Source organism: Poromitra crassiceps (assembly GCF_964638095.1).
Source record: "Poromitra crassiceps genome assembly, chromosome: 13".
Classification (NCBI taxonomy): Eukaryota; Metazoa; Chordata; class Actinopteri; order Beryciformes; family Melamphaidae; genus Poromitra; species Poromitra crassiceps.
In genome coordinates, this window is record NC_139644.1 from 625236 (window position 1) to 650290 (window position 25055).

The 25055-nt window shown below is 44.7% G+C and overlaps 1 protein-coding gene across 1 annotated transcript in view; it reads left to right on the forward strand.

Annotated features, from left to right (window-relative positions):
- The window catches only part of LOC310787696 (multidrug resistance-associated protein 1-like), a gene marked incomplete at its 5' end in the record, with an annotated part of 140878 nt that overhangs the window by 110778 nt on the left and 5045 nt on the right, over positions 1–25055 (forward strand). Inside the window, 6 exons of the mRNA XM_083649179.1 lie at positions 550–749; positions 3840–3966; positions 10318–10419; positions 14561–14707; positions 16651–16809; positions 24599–24765. Coding sequence (XP_083505305.1) covers positions 550–749; positions 3840–3966; positions 10318–10419; positions 14561–14707; positions 16651–16809; positions 24599–24765 — 902 coding nt within the window. The remainder of the gene's footprint in view (positions 1–549; positions 750–3839; positions 3967–10317; positions 10420–14560; positions 14708–16650; positions 16810–24598; positions 24766–25055) is intronic.

Below are 25055 nucleotides of genomic sequence, written 5' to 3' on the forward strand. Positions count from 1 at the left end.
CTGGCGGCGCCCATCCCTCTCCAGGCTGGATGCAGTTTAAGGTCATACCCAGGACCAATGTACAGGCTGGGGTTATCACCCAAATATGTCTTATTAATCACGTTAGTAACGTTTTCTTACAGTTGTGTTAGCTCTAATGCCAACCTTAAACTGTATGTGGAGGGATAATGCTAATGCCATTAGCACCATGTTGTATAGAGCTTGCAGAGTTGACCTCACACCTTGTTGCCTTGCATTATTCTATATCACAAACATGGCGCTCCACCGTACTTTCCAGTCAAGTACGGTCCATTTGGTAGTTTATATTCATCCAAAAATGTTTGCCTATTCTTTTTATTATTATTATAATTATTATTAGTAGTAGTAGTAGTAGTATTATTATTATTATTATTATTATTATTATTATTATTATTATTATTATTATTATTATTATTATTATTATTATTATTATTATTATTATTTATTTTATTTTATTTTTTACATATAATCTACCTGGGCAGCCCGCCCAAGTAAAGTGTATGTGTGGGAAACACTGCTCTATGTCTCCAGAGGTTTTACGTGGCGTCGTCGCGCCAGCTGAAGCGCCTGGAGTCTGTGAGCCGCTCGCCCGTCTACACCCACTTCAACGAGACCCTGCTGGGCACCAGCGTCATCAGAGCCTTCGGCAAGCAGCAGCGCTTCATCCACGAGAGTGACCATCGTGTGGACCTCAACCAGAAGGCCTATTACCCCGGCATTGTAGCAAACAGGTGAGAAACAGAGTTGTCTGAGGTGCTTTTAGTATTTCCCTCTTTAACGTATGTTCCGGCACACCCCTTAACCCGCCTGCTAGCTTGCTGCTAACCGTACACATAGATTTGAGTGAGTAATGTGGAATAATGCTATTACTGTATGCAACGTTTAATAGTTGTCGTACTATATAGTACGTTTTGCTGCAGAATTTCTTCTTTTTGTCCTTTACATTTCCTGAGTGATTAGGGAAAGGATTAAGGCATCATACTTGCTACCTTGCTGCGAACAGTAAACATACATTTCAGTCAGTAATGTGGAATAATGCTAGTATGCAACATTTCAGCCAATACAGAACTCTACACACACCCTCACCCCGTTTAATAAATACAGTATATATTTTCCTTAGAGTGAACAGGAATAGAAAAGATAACGTGAAAAGAATCAAGGAGAGGTGTAACAAGCAATTGCCAGTTGCATTTGCTCACTTACATTTCTTCAGCACAAAAGACTTTGGGTTTGTTTAGATCAGGTCTTACATGGCACTTTTTGACCAGCTGCTGTTTATCCACCTGAAAAGAGCAGAATAGCTGGACAGGACCACCCACTCTCTCTTCAGGTTTGAGGCTCATCATTTGTCAGATTGCTTTCTTGTAGATATACAAAGTCACTTTTCAAATGTTTAAAGGAGAACTTACCTCCAAAACACTTTTTTTCAGCTTTTAACCAATATATATGACTTTGGGGGTGATGTGTGAAGAATTCTGGTCAGAATTTCCACATTTGACACCAAACTGTTGCCATTTTACCATTTGTATCATTTTTCAGCAGCATATCTGGCATAAGCGCCCTCTAAGGGTCGAACACTGCTTTTTTTTTTTTTCTCAAATGAATGGGAGATTAGGGGCACACTGACGTCACAGTGCCCCCAAAGACTATGGGATTTCAAAATAATTACTCCCCTACCCCCCCTGTACCCTTTCGGCTCCTCAGAACTCCAAGCCTATTCTTATTGAAGTTTGCTCTTAAAATACTGAACCAAACGTCGTCAAAGTTGGCACATGTCTTAATTATAGTTAGTTTCCCGCTGAATGTGTCACTATCTTACCTGGATAAGCTCGAATGATGATGTTTATATTATCAGTCCGAGTGGGAAGCACTGTCTCCAGCGCAGGCAGGCGGGAGCGGGCGGGAGAGAGTCAGTACTGTAAACCTCATGCACTAGCGCCAAGCTCCGGCGGCGCGCGCAGCAGAAGCTGGGCTCTCTCGGTGTGTCTGTGTGTGTGTGTTTTGCTGTGCGGATTGGGTTTGACCGTTTGATCAAGCAAGTAGCTCCTGTGCTCTTAAAATACTGAACACCACGTTGTCATATTTGACATATGTCTTCATTGTAGACAGTTTATCGCTGAATGTGTCATTACATTATAAATATCTTACCTGGATAAGCTCTAATTATGTTGTTTATATTATCAGTCCGACTTGGAAGCACTTTCTCTCGGCCAGTCAAACGGAGAGTCTGCACTCTCATGCACCCGCGGGAGCGCGCACAGCAGACAGACTGTGAATGAATGGGCGGAGGAGGAGGAGGAGAGATCCGACAGGCTACTCAGCTACTGTGCCCGTCTGTGAAAAGCGTCCTGTCCAGTCGCACCTTCGCAAAAAGATGCGGGATTCCCTCAATCGCACAAAGAAAAATCGCACACCAGCTATTTCTGTCTGTGTTTGTTTGTTGCTCCGTGAGGTTACAGAGCGCCCCATGCATGGAGGAGCCAGGCTGTTTCGCCGGCCAGGGCGCAGCCTGCAACTGCGCTGAGAGGAAAACTTTTGCACAACTTTTAACAAGAATCACGAAAAGCCCCAAAACGCAAATTAAAAACAGATTTCATTGCGCGGTTTATCGCTAGTTGTACGAGGGAATGACGTGGAGAAATCTCGCATTGTGTTACCCCAGAGCGGGGGGTTTCTCCTATTGTGCGGTGATGCTGTAATGAGCCCATGTCACTTTGCTCTCGTAACGTAGTTTTGACACCTGCCATAGAGATACATGCAGAAAAATAATTAAATTTCTAGTTCGCCACTGAATTACCAAATTGATATAACTTTCAACCATTTTCAGATTTTCTGTTTCCATACAGACCAACAGCGTTGGCTAGTTGTTGATATTTATAGAGATATTGCCCCTCTCAAATAAATTATTTTTGAGGCAGTAGGCAAACTGTAATGGCGTCGATTTCCGAAAAAGAATCTCGACTTGAACACAGCCAAAGAGTCCAGTATAGACAAGAGCATATGTCATTTCTTGGTTTTTTCCATAGGTATTTTCAAATCACTGTTCTAATACATATCTAGGGGGTAAGTCCTCCTTTAAGGTGGGTGGAGATGATTTTCCTCTTCACAGAGCAAAAGCCCTTGACACTATATTAAAAGGGAGCAAGTGGGCAAAGTTTGTTTCAATGTAATTTTGGACGGCCACAGCTATGCTGCATAATGATCCTTACCCTCATTATCCTCTGTTAGTGTTAATGAAGACCACAGCTATGCTGCATAATGATCCTTACCCTCATTATCCTCTGTTAGTGTTAATGAAAGACCACAGCTATGCTGCATAATGATCCTTACCTCATTATCCTCTGTTAGTGTTAATGAAGACCACAGCTATGCTGCATAATGATCCTTACCCTCATTATCCTCTGTTAGTGTTAATGAAAGACCACAGCTATGCTGCATATGATCCTTACCCTCATTATCCTCTGTTAGTGTTAATGAAAGACCACAGCTATGCTGCATATGATCCTTACCCTCATTATCCTCTGTTAGTGTTAATGAAAGACCACAGCTATGCTGCATAATGATCCTTACCTCATTATCCTCTGTTAGTGTTAATGAAAGACCACAGCTATGCTGCATAATGATCCTTACCCTCATTATCCTCTGTTAGTGTTAATGAAGACCACAGCTATGCTGCATAATGATCCTTACCCTCATTATCCTCTGTTAGTGTTAATGAAGACCACAGCTATGCTGCATATGATCCTTACCCTCATTATCCTCTGTTAGTGTTAATGAAAGAATGTTCATTAACATTATTGACTGGTTGTATCTATGTACAGGTGGCTGGCCATTCGTCTGGAGTTTGTAGGAAACTGCATTGTGTCGTTTGCTGCTCTGTTTGCTGTCATGGCCAGAGAGAACCTCAGCCCCGGCATCATGGGACTGTCTATCTCTTATGCCCTACAGGTAGACAGACACACACTCACACACACACACACTCGCACATGCACACACATGCACACGCACACACACTAGCACGCGCGCACACACACACTCAGACACACACACACACACACACTCGCACGCGCACACACACACTCGCACACACACACACACATGCACACACACTAGCACGCGCACACACACACACTCAGACAGACACACTTACACGCACGCACGTGCACACACACTCGCACGTGCACACACACACACATGCACGCACACACACACACACATGCACGCGCACACACACACTCAGACACACACGCACTCAGACACACGCACGCGCACACAATCGCACGTGCACACACACACGCATGCGCACACACACACTCAGACACACACACAGACGGTGAACACAGGTTTGGCTTGGACCTGGTGTTGAATCGGGGGCAGAGCTTTATCTTATGGCCCATTTACAGCACTGATATTAGCGCGGCCCCGCCCGGCTCGACCCGCTTTTTTGTATCATTCCAACGGTCAAAAACCGGGACAGCCCAGGTTGAGTCCTGCTAGTTTTAGTCTCTGCTCTGTTGAGGTTCCAGTGCTGTGGACCCGATACCATACACTAGGGGTGGGCGATATGACGATCTTAGATCGTTAACGATTAGAATGGCTCCAATGCCTGTCCAGACAGATCGTTAGAATCGTGCTACAGGCAGTGCACATTCTATCAGTTGCATTTCTATGTTTGAAAGATGACTCCCAGCGCCCCCCCCCCCCCCACCCTTTCACAACACAGAGGAGGAGTTGGTTTCACTTGTGATGTGAACACAGACACACACACTAAGTAGCAGGCTGGCATCTTTGAACGAGTTAAATAATAATAATAATTAGCCGCCGTGAGCGTTGCCTCCACAGTTCAGACTTAATTTTTCGGTCACGCTGCCTGCCTGATACTGTAGCTGACGAGAGAGTGTTGCTCGCTCGGTGATAGCAGTTCCCTCGCTGTGGTCAGATTGAAACAGTCCAGTGATGGGAGTTGCAGACAGTAGTAACGTTACCTTGACGAGCAGCGCCTTTGATGTTCGCTTCATTTGCGCGTGGCTCGTTAATGCCACCGCCTCTCTCATGTTGAAAATATTGAATGTTGCATTTTGCTTGGTCGGGCTTGGTCTGTCTGTTGCAGTTGCCCATGACATGATGTAGGCATGACGCAGCCTATTTCTCCATTAACCAAGCGGCTAGTCTGCCTGCCTCCCTCACCGAGTTTATAGAACTGTGTCAGGCCACCACCAAACTAGTTTTCAGCTAACGTTATTCAGCACGTGCCTGCTTGTTGTTAACGTTATTTCTTAGTGTTTCACAAACTATGGGTCGGGACTCAGTTTGGGTCGTGGACCCGTGGGGGGTGGGTCACCAACTGGCCGTCATGGCAACTCATTACAGTATGTTTTTTTTGGGCCCAGGGAGACACAACATTTATCTTTTGGTTCCCAAGATAAAAAAAAAGTTGGGAACCCCAAACATGAATTATTGTAAACTCAGAAATGAACGACATGAAAATATTTATCAAACTTTACATGACTTTTCCCAAACTTTTTCTACAAGTTTTCCAGGGCCTGGGAATTGTATTTTAAATTGGACTTTTCCAGGTTTTTCATGACCGTACGAATCCTGAAATTAGTTTGGATGTACTTGTTCAGTTAAGTTGCAAAATAGTCTTAAAAACCAAGATGAAAAAGAATCGTGATAAGATCGTGGATCGTGATCCTGCCTGAAAAAATCGTGATATGATATTTTTGCCATATCGCCCACCCCTACCATACACATACAGTGATGTGATGTTTACTGTGTCTACTAACCTCGCGTCAAGTGTCGACTGTCAATGCTGGATACCAGTTTAGTGGTAGCTTCTCTTCTGTTATTTCCATCAGTCTTTTGTCTTGCTGCCTTCGGCTCTGGTGAAATAAAATCGATCTTCTGTTCTTGCTCAGCCTCAGTGGTTTTAACTTTTGTGAGAGAAAAGTCCGCTGCTCGGGAACCCCTTGTAGTTGTGTGCTACGTCGGCTCCGCTAGGCCGGAGGCGGGGGTTTAGCAGAGCCGCGGCTTTTCCTGGTGAGTGGCTTCTCTTCTCCCCATAGCGTGACCCCCGGCCCCCGCGCAGTGCATGCATGTAAATAACAACAAATTGATATCATTCTCATGGTCGATTGTCACATTTGTGACAGCACTGACAGCACCAAAGTCACGCCGGCTAAAGTCACGTCCTCTCCTGCATTCAACATACAACCAAGGAATTTCATCCGCCATTAATTTTCCATCTACAGTTTGTTAAAAGTTCAGTGTTGTTTTTTTTACGTTATACAAATGGAGGGCGGAGGGCAGATATGCGGTAGCTATGACGACCAGGTGGGACGGAGGCGAGTAAACTTGCGGTGGAAGTGTCAAGTGTTGGAGGGCACACTATCTCATGCCTTTTGGTTCTGCCCTTCACCAACGGGATGCTGGGCCAATATATTTGACTACTGGTACTCTAAGCCTTAGAGTGAGGGCTATGGCCTACAAAATAACCCTTCAACCGGAGGCAGAACTTTGGCTGCTCGCAGTCTTCTCTGAACTTCCCTACAGCTGTGCAACAGTCTCTGACACAGGTGACAACTGTTGCCAAGAAACTAATCCTGAAGGAATGGAAGTCCCCCTCTTCACCCTCTTTTCAACTGTGGCTGACAGATATGACCTCTGTTATACGGATGGAGAGAGTTAGGTTCCTGAGGACCAACTCACTTAAGAAATTCTCTGCCATTTGGGACACGTTTCTAGCCTACCTTGTTGAGGTTGGGGGCGAAGGGTGATCCGCTGGGCTGGTTTCTCATGGACCCCTTGTGTGGGATCCATACCAATACCTCTTACAAGCATTATAAAAATAGGCGACTGGTAGCACGACTTAATACTGAATCTTGATGTGTGTGTTTTTCTTTCCTGTGTCTGAGCCTGTTTGTCTTGTTCATGTGTTGTTCAGAAAGGTTAAAAATAGGGGTGGGGGAAAAAATCGATTCACCTAAGTATCGCGATTTTTAATGTCACGATTTTTTGAATCGATCTTTTATTCCAGAATCGATAATCGCAAAAATAAATAAATAAATAAAATAATAATAGTAATAATTACACTTCAGGGTTAAAGTGGGTGCATCTCATTGTAAAATTGGACCTCAAACGGCCCAAATCTGGCTTCAAACGGCCCAAATTGGGCTTCAAACGGCCCAAATGTCGGCCCATATCGGCCTGGCCTGCTTGGTATCTAATGCCCGGCCTGAATTATGGTCCCAGTCCGCCCCTGTTTTTAACTATATCGCCCCCATGTTCTAATCTAGTGTAAAAAAGCAAACAAACTGAAAAAAGAAAAGAAAAAAATAAACAAAAATCGCAATAAATCGTAATATCGAATCGCAATAATCGTAGAATCGCAATACTTAGGAATCGCAATATAAATCGAATCGGCACCCAAGAATCGTGATAGTATCGAATCGGGAGATAAGTGAATCGCCACAGCCCTAGTTAAAAATAAAATATTGAAAAAGAAAAAAACTTGCGGTGGAAGCAGACAGTCAGGTCGAGATGAGTATGGCCAAGTAAGAGTAGAGCCATACTGTGCTGTTATATGTGGTGGAAATTAGCCATTAGAGGCCATTTACACTTGGCACTAACATGCGTTTTCTGTGATCAGGTTGCAATCGGATAATGCTTGACCACACTAACCTGGGGGGGCTGTGGCTCAGGAGGTAGAGCAGGTCGTCCACTAATCAGAAGGTTGGTGGTTCGATCCCCGGCTCCTCCAGTCCACATGTCGAAGTGTCCTTGGGCAAGACACTGAACCCCAAATTGCTCCCGATGGCTGTGCCAGCACCCTGCGTGGCAGCTTGCCTCATTCGGTGTGTGAATGGGTGAATGTAGGCACATTGTAAAGCGCTTTGGATAAAAGCACTATATAAATGCAGTCCATTTACCATTTACCATTACCTGATTTCATTTACACCTGGTATTAATATGTCTCCAGTGTCCACATTGAGTCCCGATTGGAACCGGATCAGGCAAGCTCCATAGTGTAGAGCAGCAGAAAAACAGCGGTGACTGTTGCTGTATGCGGGTTGAGAGGATGCATTGCATTTACACTTGTGTTCAGTGTGGTCACAATGCGTCCCTGACCAGCTTCGGAGGTGGTTTTGCCGATCAGATCGCAATCCGTCCTCAATGTGTCTTGGGGGCGTTTACACCTGTAAAGTCGTCAAGCACTATCCGATTGCAATCTGATCACAGAAAACGCATGTTAGTGCCAAGTGTAAATGGCCTCATAGGTCTCCGTTCTTGGATGGCTTGGGCATGATTAAATAATTCATCAAAGTGATCTTCACTTCAGTCTTTTATGTTGTTGAACATATCGTACAAGACTGTTTTCATAGATAATCCTATCCACCTTATTTTTGGCGGCCATTTTGCCTTACGTTAACTATGGGTTCTATTTCCGGTGTAACCAATTTAGATAACCCCCCAGCCCCCGACAAAAAAAACGTCTAGAGGATTTTACCCTTTTACAGCAGAGCCATTCTGCTCTGCGTTCGGGTGCTGGGATAACGTAATGCATTGTGGGTAGTCGGCTACTAACTGTGGCTAATGTTAGCGGCTAGCTAGCTATGTTACATGGCAGTAAAACGCCACCAAATTGATTTAACTTTTAACCATTTCGAGTAACACACATTTCGAGTTTCCATACGGACCTCCAGCGTTGGTTAGTTGTTTATAACGTGACTATATTTATAACTTTTATAACGGACTCCAGCCTCCGGTTTATAATTCGGGTCGCGGCAACAATGAGTCACGCTAAACCGGACTTTGTACCCACGATTCTTTTTTACAGTGGGGCATTCAAAAATAAGGTGGATTCCCTCAGATGATCTATGCAGTAAGCACAAATCTTAAGGGCCATTCACAGAATGGTAACTATAAGATAACTATAAAAAGATTGATCTGATGATCTGAGATGGGACCAAAATCCCAAGTTGTTTGGATGGTAGTTTATTCTAATTGGTCAGCTCGGTGGGGCTCGGGCTTCAACTTACTAGGGTTGGGCTGTGTCTTTTTATGTAGCTGACAGTGATGGTAATACTGTGTCTCTGTCCTCTGTGTAGCTGACAGGCTCTCTGCTTCTGTCCCCTGTGTAGCTGACAGCCTCCCTGCTTCTGTCCCCTGTGTAGCTGACAGCCTCTCTGCTTCTGTCCCCTGTGTAGCTGACAGCCTCCCTGCTTCTGTCCCCTGTGTAGCTGACAGCCTTTCTGTCTCTCCCCTGTGTAGCTGACAACCTCTCTGCTTCTGTCCCCTGTGTAGCTGACAACCTCTCTGCCTCTGTCCTCTGTGTAGCTGACAGCCTTTCTGTCCCTCTCCCCTGTGTAGCTGACAGCGTCTCTGTCTCTGTCCTCTGTGTATCTGACAGCCTCTCTGTCTCTGTCCCCTGTGTATCTGACAGCCTTTCTGTCTCTGTCCCCTGTGTATCTGACAGCCTCTCTGTCCCCTGTGTATCTGACAGCCTTTCTGTCTCTGTCCCCTGTGTATCTGACAGCCTCTCTGTCCCCTGTGTATCTGACAGCCTCTCTATCCCCTGTGTATCCGACAGCCCCTCTGTCTCTGTCCTCTGTGTATCTGACAGCCTCTCTGTCCCCTGTGTATCTGACAGCCTTTCTGTCTCTGTCCCCTGTGTATCTGACAGCCTCTCTGTCCCCTGTGTATCTGACAGCCTCTCTGTCCCCTGTGTATCTGACAGCCTCTCTGTCCCCTGTGTATCCGACAGCCCCTCTGTCTCTGTCCCTGTGTAGCTGACAGCCTCTCTGTCTCTGTCCCCTGTGTAGCTGACAGAGTATCTGCCTCTGTCCCTGTGTAGCTGACAGCCCCTCTGCCTCTGTCCCTGTGTAGCTGACAGCCTCTCTGTCTCTGTCCCCTGTGTATCTGACAGCCCCTCTGTCTCTGTCCCTGTGTAGCTGACAGTCTCTCTGTCTCTGTCCCCTGTGTAGCTGACAGCGTCTCTGCCTCTGTCCCCTGTGTAGCTGACAGCCTCTCTGTCCCCTGTGTAGCCGACAGCCTCTCTGACCAGACAGTGATGGTAATACTGTCTCTTTCTCTGTCCCCTGTGTATCTGACAGCCCCTCTGTCTCTGTCCCCTGTGTATCTGACAGCCCCTCTGTCTCTGTCCCCTGTGTATCTGACAGCCCCTCTGTCTCTGTCCCCTGTGTAGCTGACAGCATCTCTGCCTCTGTCCCCTGTGTAGCTGACAGCCTCTCTGACCAGACAGTGATGGTAATACTGTCTCTTTCTCTGTCCCCTGTGTAGCTGACAGCCTCTCTGACCTGGCTGGTGAGGATGTCCTCTGAATTGGAGACCAACATCGTAGCTGTGGAGAGAGTCAAAGAGTACAGCAACACAGAGAAAGAGGTATGAAAGAAATCAAACCCTCAAAAGTCATCTGTTTTCCATCTAAGGTGTCTTCTAGGTCAGCAGCAACCTGATGCTGTTTCACAGAACCATCTGGGAACTGGAGCTTGGAAAACAGTCAAAAAGGGCAGACACTTTCTATCATGGGCTAACTTCTTAGGACCGCCTCCCCCTTCCTTGGACACTGATTGGTCAGTGGTTTGGATTCAAACCAATCATGGCAAGATGGATTTGACGCGTGATCGTGATCTCATACTCGCGCGAATCCACCTGCCTCGCAAGGTTAGCTGCAAGCCCCTATTAAGAAGGTGAGCTGCAAACCTCTAATAAGAAGGTGAGCTGCAAGCCCCTAATAAGAAGGTGAGCTGCAAGCCCCTATTAAGAAGGTGAGCTGCAAGCCCCTAATAAGAAGGTGAGCTGCAAGCCCCTAATAAGAAGGTGAGCTGCAAGCCCCTAATAAGAAGGTGAGCTGCAAGCCCCTATTAAGAAGGTGAGCTGCAAACCTCTAATAAGAAGGTGAGCTGCAAGCCCCTAATAAGAAGGTTAGCTGCAAGCCCCTATTAAGAAGGTGAGCTGCAAACCTCTAATAAGAAGGTTAGCTGCAAGCCCCTATTAAGAAGGTGAGCTGCAAACCCCTATTAAGAAGGTGAGCTGCAAGCCCCTAATAAGAAGGTGAGCTGCAAGCCCCTAATAAGAAGGTGAGCTGCAAGCCCCTATTAAGAAGGTGAGCTGCAAGCCCCTAATAAGAAGGTTAGCTGCAAGCCCCTATTAAGAAGGTGAGCTGCAAACCTCTAATAAGAAGGTTAGCTGCAAGCCCCTATTAAGAAGGTGAGCTGCAAACCCCTATTAAGAAGGTGAGCTGCAAGCCCCTAATAAGAAGGTGAGCTGCAAGCCCCTAATAAGAAGGTGAGCTGCAAGCCCCTATTAAGAAGGTGAGCTGCAAGCCCCTAATAAGAAGGTGAGCTGCAAACCCCTAATAAGAATTTGGCCAATTTTCAATAATATCGAATATCACGATATTTGCTGAATATCACAATATTTGCCGCCATATGTGATATTTAGAAAAACTGTTTTGAAACTGTTTGGACAGTGTTGCACAGTCTGCACAGTCAGTATTATATGGGGGGCCAGTTGGTGAAGTGCTTAGTATGTGATGACCAGGATTCTGTAGTTGATCCGGTAGGAGACGGGAAGCCAGTGGAGCCGTTTTAGGACTGGGGTGATGTGGTGCCAGGATTTGAGTGACCAGTGAGTGAGAAGTAATTAATGTAACTGAAACATAAAATACAATAATATAATAATGATTATAATTATTACCATAATATGATTACGACAATTATATTGTGTATTGCGATATTTGGGCAGGACTATAATCGCGATATTAACATTTTGGATATCACCCAAGCCTAGTAATAACATTTCACTGCTATGTCGTGCACCCCTATCTAGGCCAAGGCCAGTAATAACATGTCACTGCTATGTTGTGCACCCTTAACTAGGCCAAGCCTAGTAATAACATCTCACTGCTATGTCGTGCACCCCTAACTAGACCAAGCTTAGTAATAACATCTCACTGCTATGTCGTGCACCCCTAACTAGACTAAGCCTAGAAATAACATTTCACTGCTATGTCATGCACCCCTAACTAGACTAAGCCTAGTAATAACATTCCACTACTATGTTGTGCACCTCTAACTAGAACAAGCCTAGTAATAAGATTTCACTGCTATGTCGTGCACCCCTAACCCCTAACTAGACTAAGCCTATAAATAACATTGCACTGCTATGTCGTGCACCTCTAACTAGACCAAGCCTAGAAATAACATTTCACTGCTATGTCGTGCACCTCTAACTAGACCAAGCCTATAAATAACATTTCACTGCTATGTCGTGCACCTCTAACTAGACCAAGCCTAGAAATAACATTTCACTGCTATGTCGTGCACCTCTAACTAGACCAAGCCTAGAAATAACATTTCACTGCTATGTCGTGCACCCCTAACTAGACCAAGCCTAGAAATAACATTTCACTGCTATGTCGTGCACCCCTAACTAGACTAAGCCTAGTAATAACATGTCACTGCTATGTCGTGCACCCCTAACTAGACCAAGCCTAGAAATAACATTTCACTGCTATGTCGTGCACCCCTAACTAGACTAAGCCTAGTAATAACATGTCACTGCTATGTCGTGCACCCCTAACTAGACCAAGCCTAGAAATAACATTTCACTGCTATGTCGTGCACCCCTAACTAGACCAAGCCTAGAAATAACATTTCACTGCTATGTCGTGCACCCCTAACTAGACTAAGCCTAGTAATAACATGTCACTGCTATGTCGTGCACCCCTAACTAGACCAAGCCTAGAAATAACATTTCACTGCTATGTCGTGCACCCCTAACTAGACTAAGTCTAGAAATAACATTCCACTGCTATGTCGTGCACCCCTAACTAGACCAAGCCTAGAAATAACATTTCACTGCTATGTCGTGCACCCCTAACTAGACCAAGCCTAGTAATAACATTTCACTGCTATGTCGTGCACCCCTAACTAGACTAAGCCTAGTAATAACATGTCACTGCTATGTCGTGCACCCCTAACTAGACCAAGCCTAGAAATAACATTTCACTGCTATGTCGTGCACCCCTAACTAGACTAAGCCTAGAAATAACATTGCACTGCTATGTCGTGCACCCCTAACTAGACTAAGTCTAGAAATAACATTCCACTGCTATGTCGTGCACCCCTAACTAGACCAAGCCTAGAAATAACATTTCACTGCTATGTCGTGCACCCCTAACTAGACCAAGCCTAGAAATAACATTTCACTGCTATGTCGTGCACCCCTAACTAGACCAAGCCTAGAAATAACATTTCACTGCTATGTCGTGCACCCCTAACTAGACCAAGCCTAGAAATAACATTTCACTGCTATGTCGTGCACCCCTAACTAGACCAAGCCTAGAAATAACATTTCACTGCTATGTCGTGCACCCCTAACTAGACCAAGCCTAGTAATAACATTTCACTGCTATGTCGTGCACCCCTAACTAGACCAAGCCTAGAAATAACATTTCACTGCTATGTCGTGCACCCCTAACTAGACCAAGCCTTGAAATAACATTGCACTGCTATGTCGTGCACCCCTAACTAGACCAAGCCTTGAAATAACATTTCACTGCTATGTCGTGCACCCCTAACTAGACCAAGCCTAGAAATAACATTGCACTGCTATGTCGTGCACCCCTAACTAGACTAAGTCTAGAAATAACATTCCACTGCTATGTCGTGCACCCCTAACTAGACCAAGCCTTGAAATAACATTGCACTGCTATGTCGTGCACCCCTAACTAGACTAAGTCTAGAAATAACATTGCACTGCTATGTCGTGCACCCCTAACTAGACTAAGTCTAGAAATAACATTCCACTGCTATGTCGTGCACCCCTAACTAGACCAAGCCTAGAAATAACATTTCACTGCTATGTCGTGCACCCCTAACTAGACTAAGCCTAGAAATAACATTTCACTGCTATGTCGTGCACCCCTAACTAGACTAAGCCTAGAAATAACATTGCACTGCTATGTCGTGCACCCCTAACTAGACTAAGCCTTGAAATAACATTTCACTGCTATGTCTGTCGTGCACCCCTAACTAGACTAAGTCTAGAAATAACATTTCACTGCTATGTCGTGCACCCCTAACTAGACTAAGCCTTGAAATAACATTTCACTGCTATGTCTGTCGTGCACCCCTAACTAGACTAAGCCTAGTAATAACATTTCACTGCTGTCGTTCACCCCTAACTTATTTAAGCATTTATTAACCAGGGACAGTGTACACTAGACTACACTAGACTAAGCCAAGAAATAACATTTCACTGCTATGTCGTGCACCCCTAAATAGGGCTAGGTTGAGTTTAGGTTTGTGGCGGTCAAGGTGATGGGCAGGAGTTTATTATTATTTATTATTGTAGTCAATGGATGGCCCTCATAGGGGTAGAACTAGTAGAAGTGTGTGTGTGTGTGTGTGTGTGTGTGTGTGTGTGTGCGTGCGTGCGTGCGTGTGTGTGTGCGCGTGCGTTTGTGTGCGTGTGTGTGTCTCATGTGCTTATGTACATGTGTGACCTCTGACCTCAGGCAGAGTGGACCCAGCAGCCTTGCAGCCTACCCCCAGGCTGGCCCACTGAAGGCTGCATCCACATCAGAGGCCTGGGCCTTCGCTACAGAGAGGACCTGGACCTGGCCATCCGCAACATCACCCTCACCATCCAGGGAGGAGAGAAGGTCAGTACACTGACAACAAAGTGGAACTCACCCTAAATAGTACCGACCGATACTGGATTTTTGGGGCCGATACCGATATATATAAAAAATAATAATCCGATATCTATATATTGGCCGATATTGTATACTGTATATACGTATGTGCAGGGCTTGAAATGAACTTTTCAGATCACCAGCCAATATAGTTCCTAGATTTTAAAGTTACCAGGCAATCAGAATTTCCACTAGCCAAAAACCAGATTAAACCAGATTATTAGCGCCACTGCGTTAATTTAAGCATAAGTATCAGTAAAAAATAAAATAAATTATAGCATAATAAATCTATAAATTACAGTATTTCACTGATATTCATAAATTACATTGATTTCAAATTGTGTAAAAATAAAAGGAGACCAAAACGGCCAAGTTGTGCCGTGTGACTATAATCTAGCAGCTATGTAGCCTACAATAAGTGACAGTAATTTTCTTTTAGTTTATTTGAATTTATCCATCTTGAACAAGCACCTGCCCTTTTGCCCTCTGAGTGATAAGTGCCCTTTTTGCAAGACACGTCCATGGCCAACATGACTGTGTTTCAGAGGCTGTAGCGGACTCATTTCTATTCATTTAATCTTTTTGCATGCAGTATGTTATTTTCGCCTATTCTATTCTATTCTATTCTATTCTAATAAAATGTAAGCAGTGCAGCCGCTTCTATAAGTGACAATGTGTGTTTGTAGGGGAGTTGTGTACACCGAGAGTTTGCAATGGGAACAAGGTTTAGCCTAGGCCCCGCCCCCAGCTCCAAGGTCAGACTGCACAGAGACACAGGCATAGAGAGCGAGAGTGTATAGCATTTCAAAGCCAGCCAGTAAGGCTTGCACGCACACGCACATACACACACATTCACACACGCACATACACACACACATTCACACACGCACATTCACACACACACACACACACACACACACACACACATTCACACACATACACACACACATTGACGCATGCACACACACATTCACTCACACACACACACATCCACACACACACTCTCACACACACACACACATGCACACACACATTCACGCATGCACAGTTTAAGAAACGTCTGGAATGCTATGGAGAGAGCGGCTGGAAAACCGATTTGTACAAGGAAGTGAGAGTGGAGACAGAATGGAGACAGAAGGCAATTTTCTCCTAGCCATCAAGATTGATTGACAGCTGTCATGTCATGATGTTATTGGTTGAAATTGGATAGTACTCACTGACGTAACGTAAGCACATTGTAGATCCCATTATAAATGAAGACAACATGCTTCTGACATGACTTTTGTCAGAAAAACCAAAGAAATTTGATTTTTGTGAATTTTTTGGCATATATTGTTAAGTAGTTGCACAGTATGACCAGGGATGTGATCTAAAATAGTTAAAAAGTCATTTTTCATTTCAGCTCGACTTTAATTCATCCCTCGTTACTTAATTGGCACCTCTACTCTCCACCGTGATAGCTGATGGTGAGCGTTTGCCGCAAACTGTCTGCCGTGCATCACCCAGGTGGGTGCTACACATCAGTGGTGGATGAGTTGAAATCTGCGCCCCCATGTGAAGCGCTTTGAGTACTTAGCACTATATAAATACAATCAATTATTATTGTTTTGATTATTTATACCCCTATACAAAACCAGTGGCTACAATAAAACAGCAACTACATCAATTTAGCACTACAATTTTTGGTTGGAATTTATCATAAATTACTTGACTGGTGAGGCAAAAATGCTAACTAGTCCCCTTTTTGATCCTCAAATTTTGTGTCTGACCTGGTATGTCATCTTTTTCACTCCATGGGTTTGCATCCATGAAGTTAATTGTGGACAGTAGTTGGCTGTGATTAGGAATAGGAGTTTGTGTTGTGTGTATGGTCATGGTCAAACACCTGTGGTATTACATCTGCTCACTAGGTGGGTATTGTTGGGCGCACTGGAGCAGGGAAGTCGTCCTTGACGCTTGGACTTTTCCGGATCATCGAGGCAGCTGAGGGCCAAATCTTCATCGATGGGGTGGACATTGCTCAGCTGGGCCTGCACGAACTCCGCTCCAGAATCACCATCATACCACAGGTCAGTGCAGACAGTACAAAATATGTAGACAACAATACATATAAAGAGGGGGCACGGTGGCTCAGTGGTAGAGCTGTCGCCTCACAGCTAGAAGGTCCTGGGTTCGATTCCCACCTGGGACGCTGTGAGCGCTGAAGGAGTGTGTGCCCGTCGGCATGTCCTCGAGTGCCCACCGCCTGGGTGGGGTCGTCAAAAGGGTGTGGAGTTTGCATGTTCTCCCTGTGCCCCCTTTGGGTTTCCTTCATATAGGAACTGTTGTGGAAAAATAAACAGAACCCCTCAGCAAAACATGCAATATCCTGGTCGCTGAAGTGGTGCCTCCTCTGGTCGTTAGGGGCGCCTGTTCAGAGGGAGGGGAACTCGTTGGAATAGCGTGAACCTCCCACGTGCTATGTCCTACCGGTGAAGCTTCCTTCCCGTCAGGTGAAAAGAAGCGGCTGGCTAACTGCCCATGTCTCGGAGGAAGCATGGAGCCAGTTTCGGCTCTCCCCAGATCGACAGAGGGTGGAGCAGCAACCAGGATAAATCAATAAAAAATCTGCACTAATGTGGGGTAAAAATGGGATAAAATGGAGTGGAGTGCTCGAGTGACGTCACTCCGTCAGGTCAAGTTTATTTGTATAGCACATTTCATACACAGATGCAGTTCAAAGTACTTAATACATAAAATGGATGACATAAGAAAAAGGAAAAAAGAGGATAAAATAGACATTTCATAACAGCTTTGTCTTTATACTGTAGTTTGGACGCCAAGCATACCCTCTACTGCAGGGGTATTCACTTAGAATTCAGAGAGGTCCATTTCGAGAACATTTCCTCAAGCAAAGGTCCGCAACATCGTAATGTCTAACCTGCGTTATGATTCAGTGCCATAGAAGTACTCTAATAGTTGTATCAATGTCTGTATGTAGTCAGCCACAAAGAACAACTCATTCATTTCAACAATTAATATGTTAATATTTTCAAGTAAAGTAAGGGCTGCATTTAAAAATAAAAAACACATATAGCAGAAAGCTTTTGAAAACGCATCTTAAAATAAAGTGCTTAAGAAAAATTTAACAAAAGTAGCAGCTTGAGCTTCCCTTGTTCTGGTTTTTGCAGTCTCAACCAAAACAATCTCCACATATTTGAACAATCGTTACGGCCGGTTCACACACACGCCTACGCCTATGCCTACGCCTATGCCTACGCCTATGCCTACGCATATAGGCATTGCTTCATGCACGCCTGGCGCCTATTTTCGTTCACACAGGACGCCACGCTCTGCGCTACGCTGAACACATGAGCAGCGGTTTTTTTACACTTTTCAGATCTGATTTATAGCATGGGTGAGTCCTCTTTTTTATTGTAATGTGCAAGTGAGGATGTCTGTCTATTTCTTGGCCCTTCCCTCGGGTAATCATGTGACTATGAGTCATCAACACCATGAGTGATATATGCATTGAGACAGGGGGGGTATATATACATCTGATAGAAAAGACGTTAATAGAGGAACACATGAAGGACAGCTTTCCTACTATGCACTCGTTAATTCGCGCTCCACCCTCCCTTTTGGGCAAACTCGGTAGAAAATATGGCCCAAGTCCACCAGAAACAACAGCCAGCTTGACAGTTCAGCGCGCCTAGAGCTGAAAAATAGAACAGACGCCTAAACGATAAATGCAGCGCAGCGTAGGCACAGCGCGAGCGTGGCTTCAGCACAGCGTGGCAGCGGTATGTGTGAACGCTCTCGTCTGTTAACAAGGACGCCTAAATTTTAGGCGTTGCTTAGGCGTTGCTTTAAGCGTCGCTCTAGGCGTGTGTGTGAACCCGCCGTTACACCTGTTCTGAGAGGTAAATTCCGGACTATAAGCCGCGGCTTTTTTCCCGTTTTTTGGCCTTTTTTGGCCCCTGCGGCTTATATAACGGTGCGGCTTATCTATGGATTTTTTCCAAAAAAAAAAAAAAAAATCTCTCTTTTTTAGCACTCTTTCTAACTATAAATCCACTTCTGTTTTAATTTCCTCTCTTGCCCTCTTTTAACAACATAACATAACATAACATAACACAACACAGGTAAGCAGAAAGAAAAAGACGAAGCAATCACCGCCATGAATGAGGAAATGACTCACCTGCTGGAGGCTGGAGATACACGGCTTGGGCTAAACTTTTACTCCGTGAAACACTATCGATTAAGTCCGACATCGCTCAGAGGTTTGAGCAGCTTGAAAACAAGTTTGAAAACGTGCAGAAGTCCATCCACTCACTCACTAAAGAAAATAATGCAACCGTGAACAGAGTTTCTAATGCGGAAAAGCGCATCAGCGCACTGGAGGACAAAAACAACACAGTGAGTCCGAAAGTGGATAAAATGCAAAAACATCGAAACGCTGCACACGCAGGTTGATGACTTAATCAGCAGGAGTAAAATAAATAACATTCGCCTGATCAATGTAAAAGAGGGAGCTGAGATTGGTGACATGGACGCTTTCGTGGCAAAATCCTGTGTTACATCCTGGACCTGAAGGAAGGCGAGAAACCACCAGAGGTGGACAGGGCACACCGGGCGCCTCGGCCACGTCCAGACCCCGGGCTGCCACCGAGGGCCATCTTCATCTGCCTACTCCGCTGGCCCGACCGTCAACTCATCCTCCAGGCTGCGGGGAAGAAGCCCCTCACCTGGGAGGGTACGCGCTTTTTCGTCCGGCAGGACCTCTCCGCGTTGGTGCAACAGAAACGCGCAACATACAACAGCATCATCGAAAAGGTTAAAGTCAATGGATATCGCTTTGGCGTACTGTACCCAGCGAGACTCGTCATAACCATTGATGGACAGCGGCGGAACAAGAGCTCAAAGTGAAACTGCCGAATATCTTTTGAGTTGGACTGGTCAATAGTACTGTGAGTAACTAAAATAAAAAAATAAAAAACGGAATTCTCTCTTCTTTAGCACTCTTTCTAACTATAAATCCACTTCTGTTTTAATTTCCTCTCTTGCCCTCTTTTCACCACACCGCGGACACTGTGTGCACTGTAAAAAAAACAAAAAATACCATTAAAACACCCGCGGCTTATAGTCCGGTGCGGCTTATATAAGAAAAAAATAGTCAACTTTGAAGGTGCGGCTTATACACCGGTGCGCCTTATAGTCCGGAATTTACGGTAGTTGACTTGCTGACTAGGAATATTCATATTTAACCTGACTAGTTGATGACTAATTTCACAAAGAACACATCCTTGTTTCAACAGACTAGCTAACCAAGAATACACTCATATTTAAATGGGGACTAACCCCCCAGATATGTATCAGAACAGTGATTTGAAAATACCTATGGAAAAAAACAAGAAATTACATATGCTCTTGTCTATACTAAACTCTTTGGCTGTGTTCAAGTCAAGATTTTTTTTCTGAAATCGACGCCATTACAGTTTGCCTACCGCCTCAAAAATAATTTATTTGAGAGGGGCAATATCTTTTATAAATATCAACAACTAGCCAACGCTGGTGGTCTGTATGGAAAGAGTGTTGCTCAAAATGGTTGGAAGTGATATCAATTTGGCCATTCAGTGGCGAACTAGAAATTTAATTATTTTTGTCCCATTTTGTCCCATGTGTGTGTGCGTGGCTTGTCTAAACTTACGTTAAAAGAGCCTCGCTGCTCGCAGCACACAGCACAGTGAGGACAAACGCCCCGCTCTCAGCTTATGTAATCACAAAGCGAGATTTCTCCATTTCTCCATTCCCTCGTCCCATTTGCCATAAATCGCGCCATCAAATCCCTTTTTAATTTTCGTTTCTCCCTTTTCCATGATTCTTTGCAAAAGTTTTCCTCTCAGCTGTGTTCTCTCAGCTGCGTTCTCCCCCGCCTCCCTCCTGCCAGACCCCGGCTGGCGAAACAGCCTCCTCCTCCTGACCTGCATGCATGGGGCGCTCTGTAACCTCACGGAGCAACAAACAAACACAGAGAAATAGCTGGTGTGCGATTTTTCTGCTCAATACAGTCTGAGATTGGGTACAGGATTGAGGGAATCCCGCATCTGTTTGCGAATGTGCGACTGGACAGGACGCTTTTCACAGTAGCTGAGTAGCCTGCTATAGTCGGATCGAGGTGAGTGTCTCAGGCACAGCTGCAGATCTCTCCTCCTCCTCCCCCCATTCAGTCTACTGCTGCGCGCGCCCCCGCGGGTGCATGAGAGCCGACTCTCCCGTTTGACTGGCCGGCAGAAAGTGCTTCCAAGTCGGACTGATAATATAAACAACATAATTAGAGCTTATCCAGGTAAGATATTAATAATGTAATGACACATTCAGCGATAAACTAACTATAATTAAGACATGTGCCAACTTTGACGACATTTGGTTCAGTATTTTAAGAGCAAACTTCAATAGGAATAGGCTTGGAGTTGTGAGGAGCCGAAAGGGTACAGGGGGGGTAGGGGAGTAACGATCTTGAAATCCCATAGTCTTTGGGGACAACCTGACGTCAGGTTGTACCAAATCTCCCATTCATTTGAGGAAAAAAAAAAAAGCAGTGTTCCACCCTTAGAGGGCGCTTATGCCAGATATGCTGCTGAAAAATGATACAAATGGTCAAATGGCAACAGTTTGGTGTCAAATGTGGAAATTTTGACCAGAATTCTTCACACATCACCCCCAAAGTCATATATATTGGTTAAAAGCTGAAAAAAAGTGTTTTGGGGGTTAGTTACACTTTAACCAAACTACCTGTCTGAACTCATTCAAACTAAACCAGGCAAGGTGACCAACAATTCAACCAGACTGCAGCCTGTGTGGGCAGTTAGTTGTACTGGGAAGGGGGGAGGGACGGAGGGAAGGGGGGAGACACACACACACACACACACACCCGTTTTTAATAAGTGTCTCGCAGCAGATCAGACATACGGGCTTTGAACTGGCGTGGGGAGGATAAACACGAACAAATCTGTCCATTCTTTAAAAACTCGGTTCTCTCCACTTTTCTCTTTTTAGAGCACGCCATACTTCTTGTGTCTCACCTATTTCTCCAACGTGTCTCGGTTTTCTCTCCCCCGTGTGTGTGTGTGTGTGTGTGAGCGTGTGTGTGTGTGTGTGTGTGTGTGTGTGTGTGTGTGTGTGTGTGTGTGTGAGAGCGTGCGTGTGTGTGTGTGTGTGTGTGTGTGAGCGTGCGTGTGTGTGTGTGTGTGTGTGTGTGTGTGTGTGTGTGTGAGCGTGCGTGTGTGTGTCTGTGTTTGTGTGTGTGTGTGTGTGTGAGCGTGTGTGCGTGTGTGTGTGTGTGTGTGTGTGTGTGTGTGTGTGTGTGTGAGCGTGTGTGTGTGTGTGTGTGTGTGTGTGTGTGTGTGCACGGAGGAATCTTGAATGTTCATTGGCCGAGTAACGTCACGTGAGACTATAAACCAGTACCGTAAATGCTAGAATAGCCAGAAAAGCTGCGCCATTTAAAAATAGAAACACTTCAACATTGAAGAAGAATCTCAATATAATAACAGCTTATAGGTCTGGGTCCGCATAGGACGGCGTCTCGGTCCGCATTTGGACCGCGGTCCGCCTATTAGTGACCTATGCTCTACTTGTACCTTGCGTCTTCTGTTGCCCATACATGCCACACAAGGCCGGATTAACCATAGGGCAACCGGGGCAGGTGCCCCGGGGCCCTCCAATTTTTTTTTTTTTTTTTTTTTTTTTTTTTTTGTCGGGCTCATGTTGGGCTCCACAGAACTATGACACAAATCTAAGACCAATCAGGACAAAATAAAATGTGTTTCCAAGAAGATTAAGTCTGATAATTTAGTCTCATTGGATGCCTGTGGGCAAGTGGTGACCAGGGGCGCAGGAAGTGGGGGTGCTTGTGGTGCTGCGGCACCCTCTGCTGTTTTGTATTGGAAATGTAATGTCAATTATTTTTTCATCATTGTAAAGCCACAGCACAGTGAAGAGGATATTAATGTAAAGATTAGCCTCTTCCTTTTGCTCCCAGAGTGCATCAGATTCATGCATTTTACTTTAAAATGTACAAAATTTCTTTGTCCAGGGGGGGCACAGCCCCCCCTAGAAACCCCCCCAGTCAGACTAATATCTTTATCCTGCTGGTGCTACCTCTTTGCAAAGCCTAGAATCGCCTATGAGTGAGTGAGAAACTGAATCTCAGAAACGGAATAATAACATAACAGTATAATACTAATGTTAATTTAAAATGAGATATTCCTCTAAATATGGCGAAAAAACATCCAAACATCCGGACGATGGGTAGGGGGGCCCCTGGGAGTTTCAGTGCCCCGGGGCCCCTGGGGGTGTTAATCTGGCTCTGATGCCACAGCATTGGGTTTGCATAAAATCAGATAGAGGCAATTCAAAGTGCTTCACATAAGATGGTCGACACAAGAAAATAAGAGAATAAAAGAAGAGGATAAAATAGACATTTAAAAGCATCACAACAGAGTAGTTGCAAAAATAGTTGAGTTTGTTGCTCAACTTCGCATGTCATAGGCATTGTGACATCACAATTGCTCGAGTGACCATCACTGATCACGTCGTGGACTGCTCGAGTGACATCACTCAGCGCACAATTGCTCAACTTCGCATGTCATAGACATTGTGACATCACAATTGCTGATGACATCATCCAATGTGGGACATAAATTGAAACAGAGAAACAAACAGAGCCCACTTCCTCCCTTTTATATTAGAGATTCTTTTGTATGCTCCACTCGGGCATAACGAGTTCCAAAAATGTTGTAAACATCTTTATCCTATATTCTTTAAGATTTTAAAACATCTTTATCCTTCTTTTTTCAAATATCTTCTTTTAAACATTTTAAACATCTTTATCCACTCTGAAGGATTTTTTATATATACTTTTTTAAACACATCTTTATTATGACTAGCGGGATACCCGCCCCGTGCAGTGTATCGAGTCAATGTTCCGTTCTCTGCATGTTCAACACCTATGGCCTGTGTGCTGTCCTCCACCATAACAACATTTCTGCCAGAAAACATACAACTGTTGCCTAGAAAGACACTGGGCAGTTCAGACAGTACACTACACTACATGACCAGAAAGACACTGGGCAGTTCAGCGAGAAGCTGGTGAATTTTGTCACATTTTCAACATGGATTTGAGATAAAGAAGATACAGGCTAGGGAAATCATAGCCATGGATGAAACTGTGGTGTTGATTGACGTGGTCGGCTCAAATACAGTGAATGTGAGAGGTGCGTAATTAGGGCGTGGTTGAGTGATGCTCTCTTTAAAGTGGAAATTCATTCACCAGCAACACATTTTCTTTCTGAGCTTTTTCTATTCGTTTCAGTTTTTTTTACACTAAATACGACAGGTCTTGGGTTCAATAGTTTGTTTAAGAATTGTGCGTATCGACTGTGAGTATCTGATGAACGGTTCTCAAGATAAACCACTTTTTATGTTTGCCAGTAGGTGGCACTATGCCGAGTCTGTGTGTGTTGGGGGGTGGTGTGGTATTCTTCAGCCAGGGCCGCAGGCCCAATGTCACTTTCGTGACACAAAACGTGACGCAAATCGTGACTGACAGACACCGCTATCCGCCCGCCCGTCCACCTAGGCAATTTCATTATAGGATGCTAATAGTTAGAATTTGGTAAAATCTGACTATGGCTACTAGCTGCTTTGCTTTGTTAGTTCAGTTCAGTTTTTCCACTGTAAAGAAACCCTTAACAATAGCTTCTGAATATTCTAGCCACTGTATCCATTTGGTCAAAAGAGTTGGTTCTGTGTTGTGATGCAGCCTATGCAGACACATCACTTACTGGGCTAAGCTGTGACTCCTCCCTTCTCTAGGACCCAGTGCTGTTTTCAGGCTCTCTGAGGATGAACTTGGATCCCTTTGACAGCTACTCTGATGAGGAGGTGTGGAGAGCTCTGGAACTGGCCCATCTCAAGAGTTTTGTGTCCGGCCTTCCAGACAAGCTCAACCACGAGTGTTGTGAAGGAGGAGAGAACCTCAGGTACATCATCCTCCAGCCCACCTAATCAAACTATACATGATCATATATGCAGCTACACAAACGATATATGACCATATACAGTATGGAGCGACATGACCTATACATGACCTTATATGCAGCTACACAAACTATACATGGCCATATATGTGGCTACACAAACTATACATGACCATATATGTGGCTACACAAGCTATACATGACCATATATGCAGATACACAAACTATACATGACCATATTGCAGATACACAAGCTATACATGACTATATATGTGACTACACAAGCTATACAT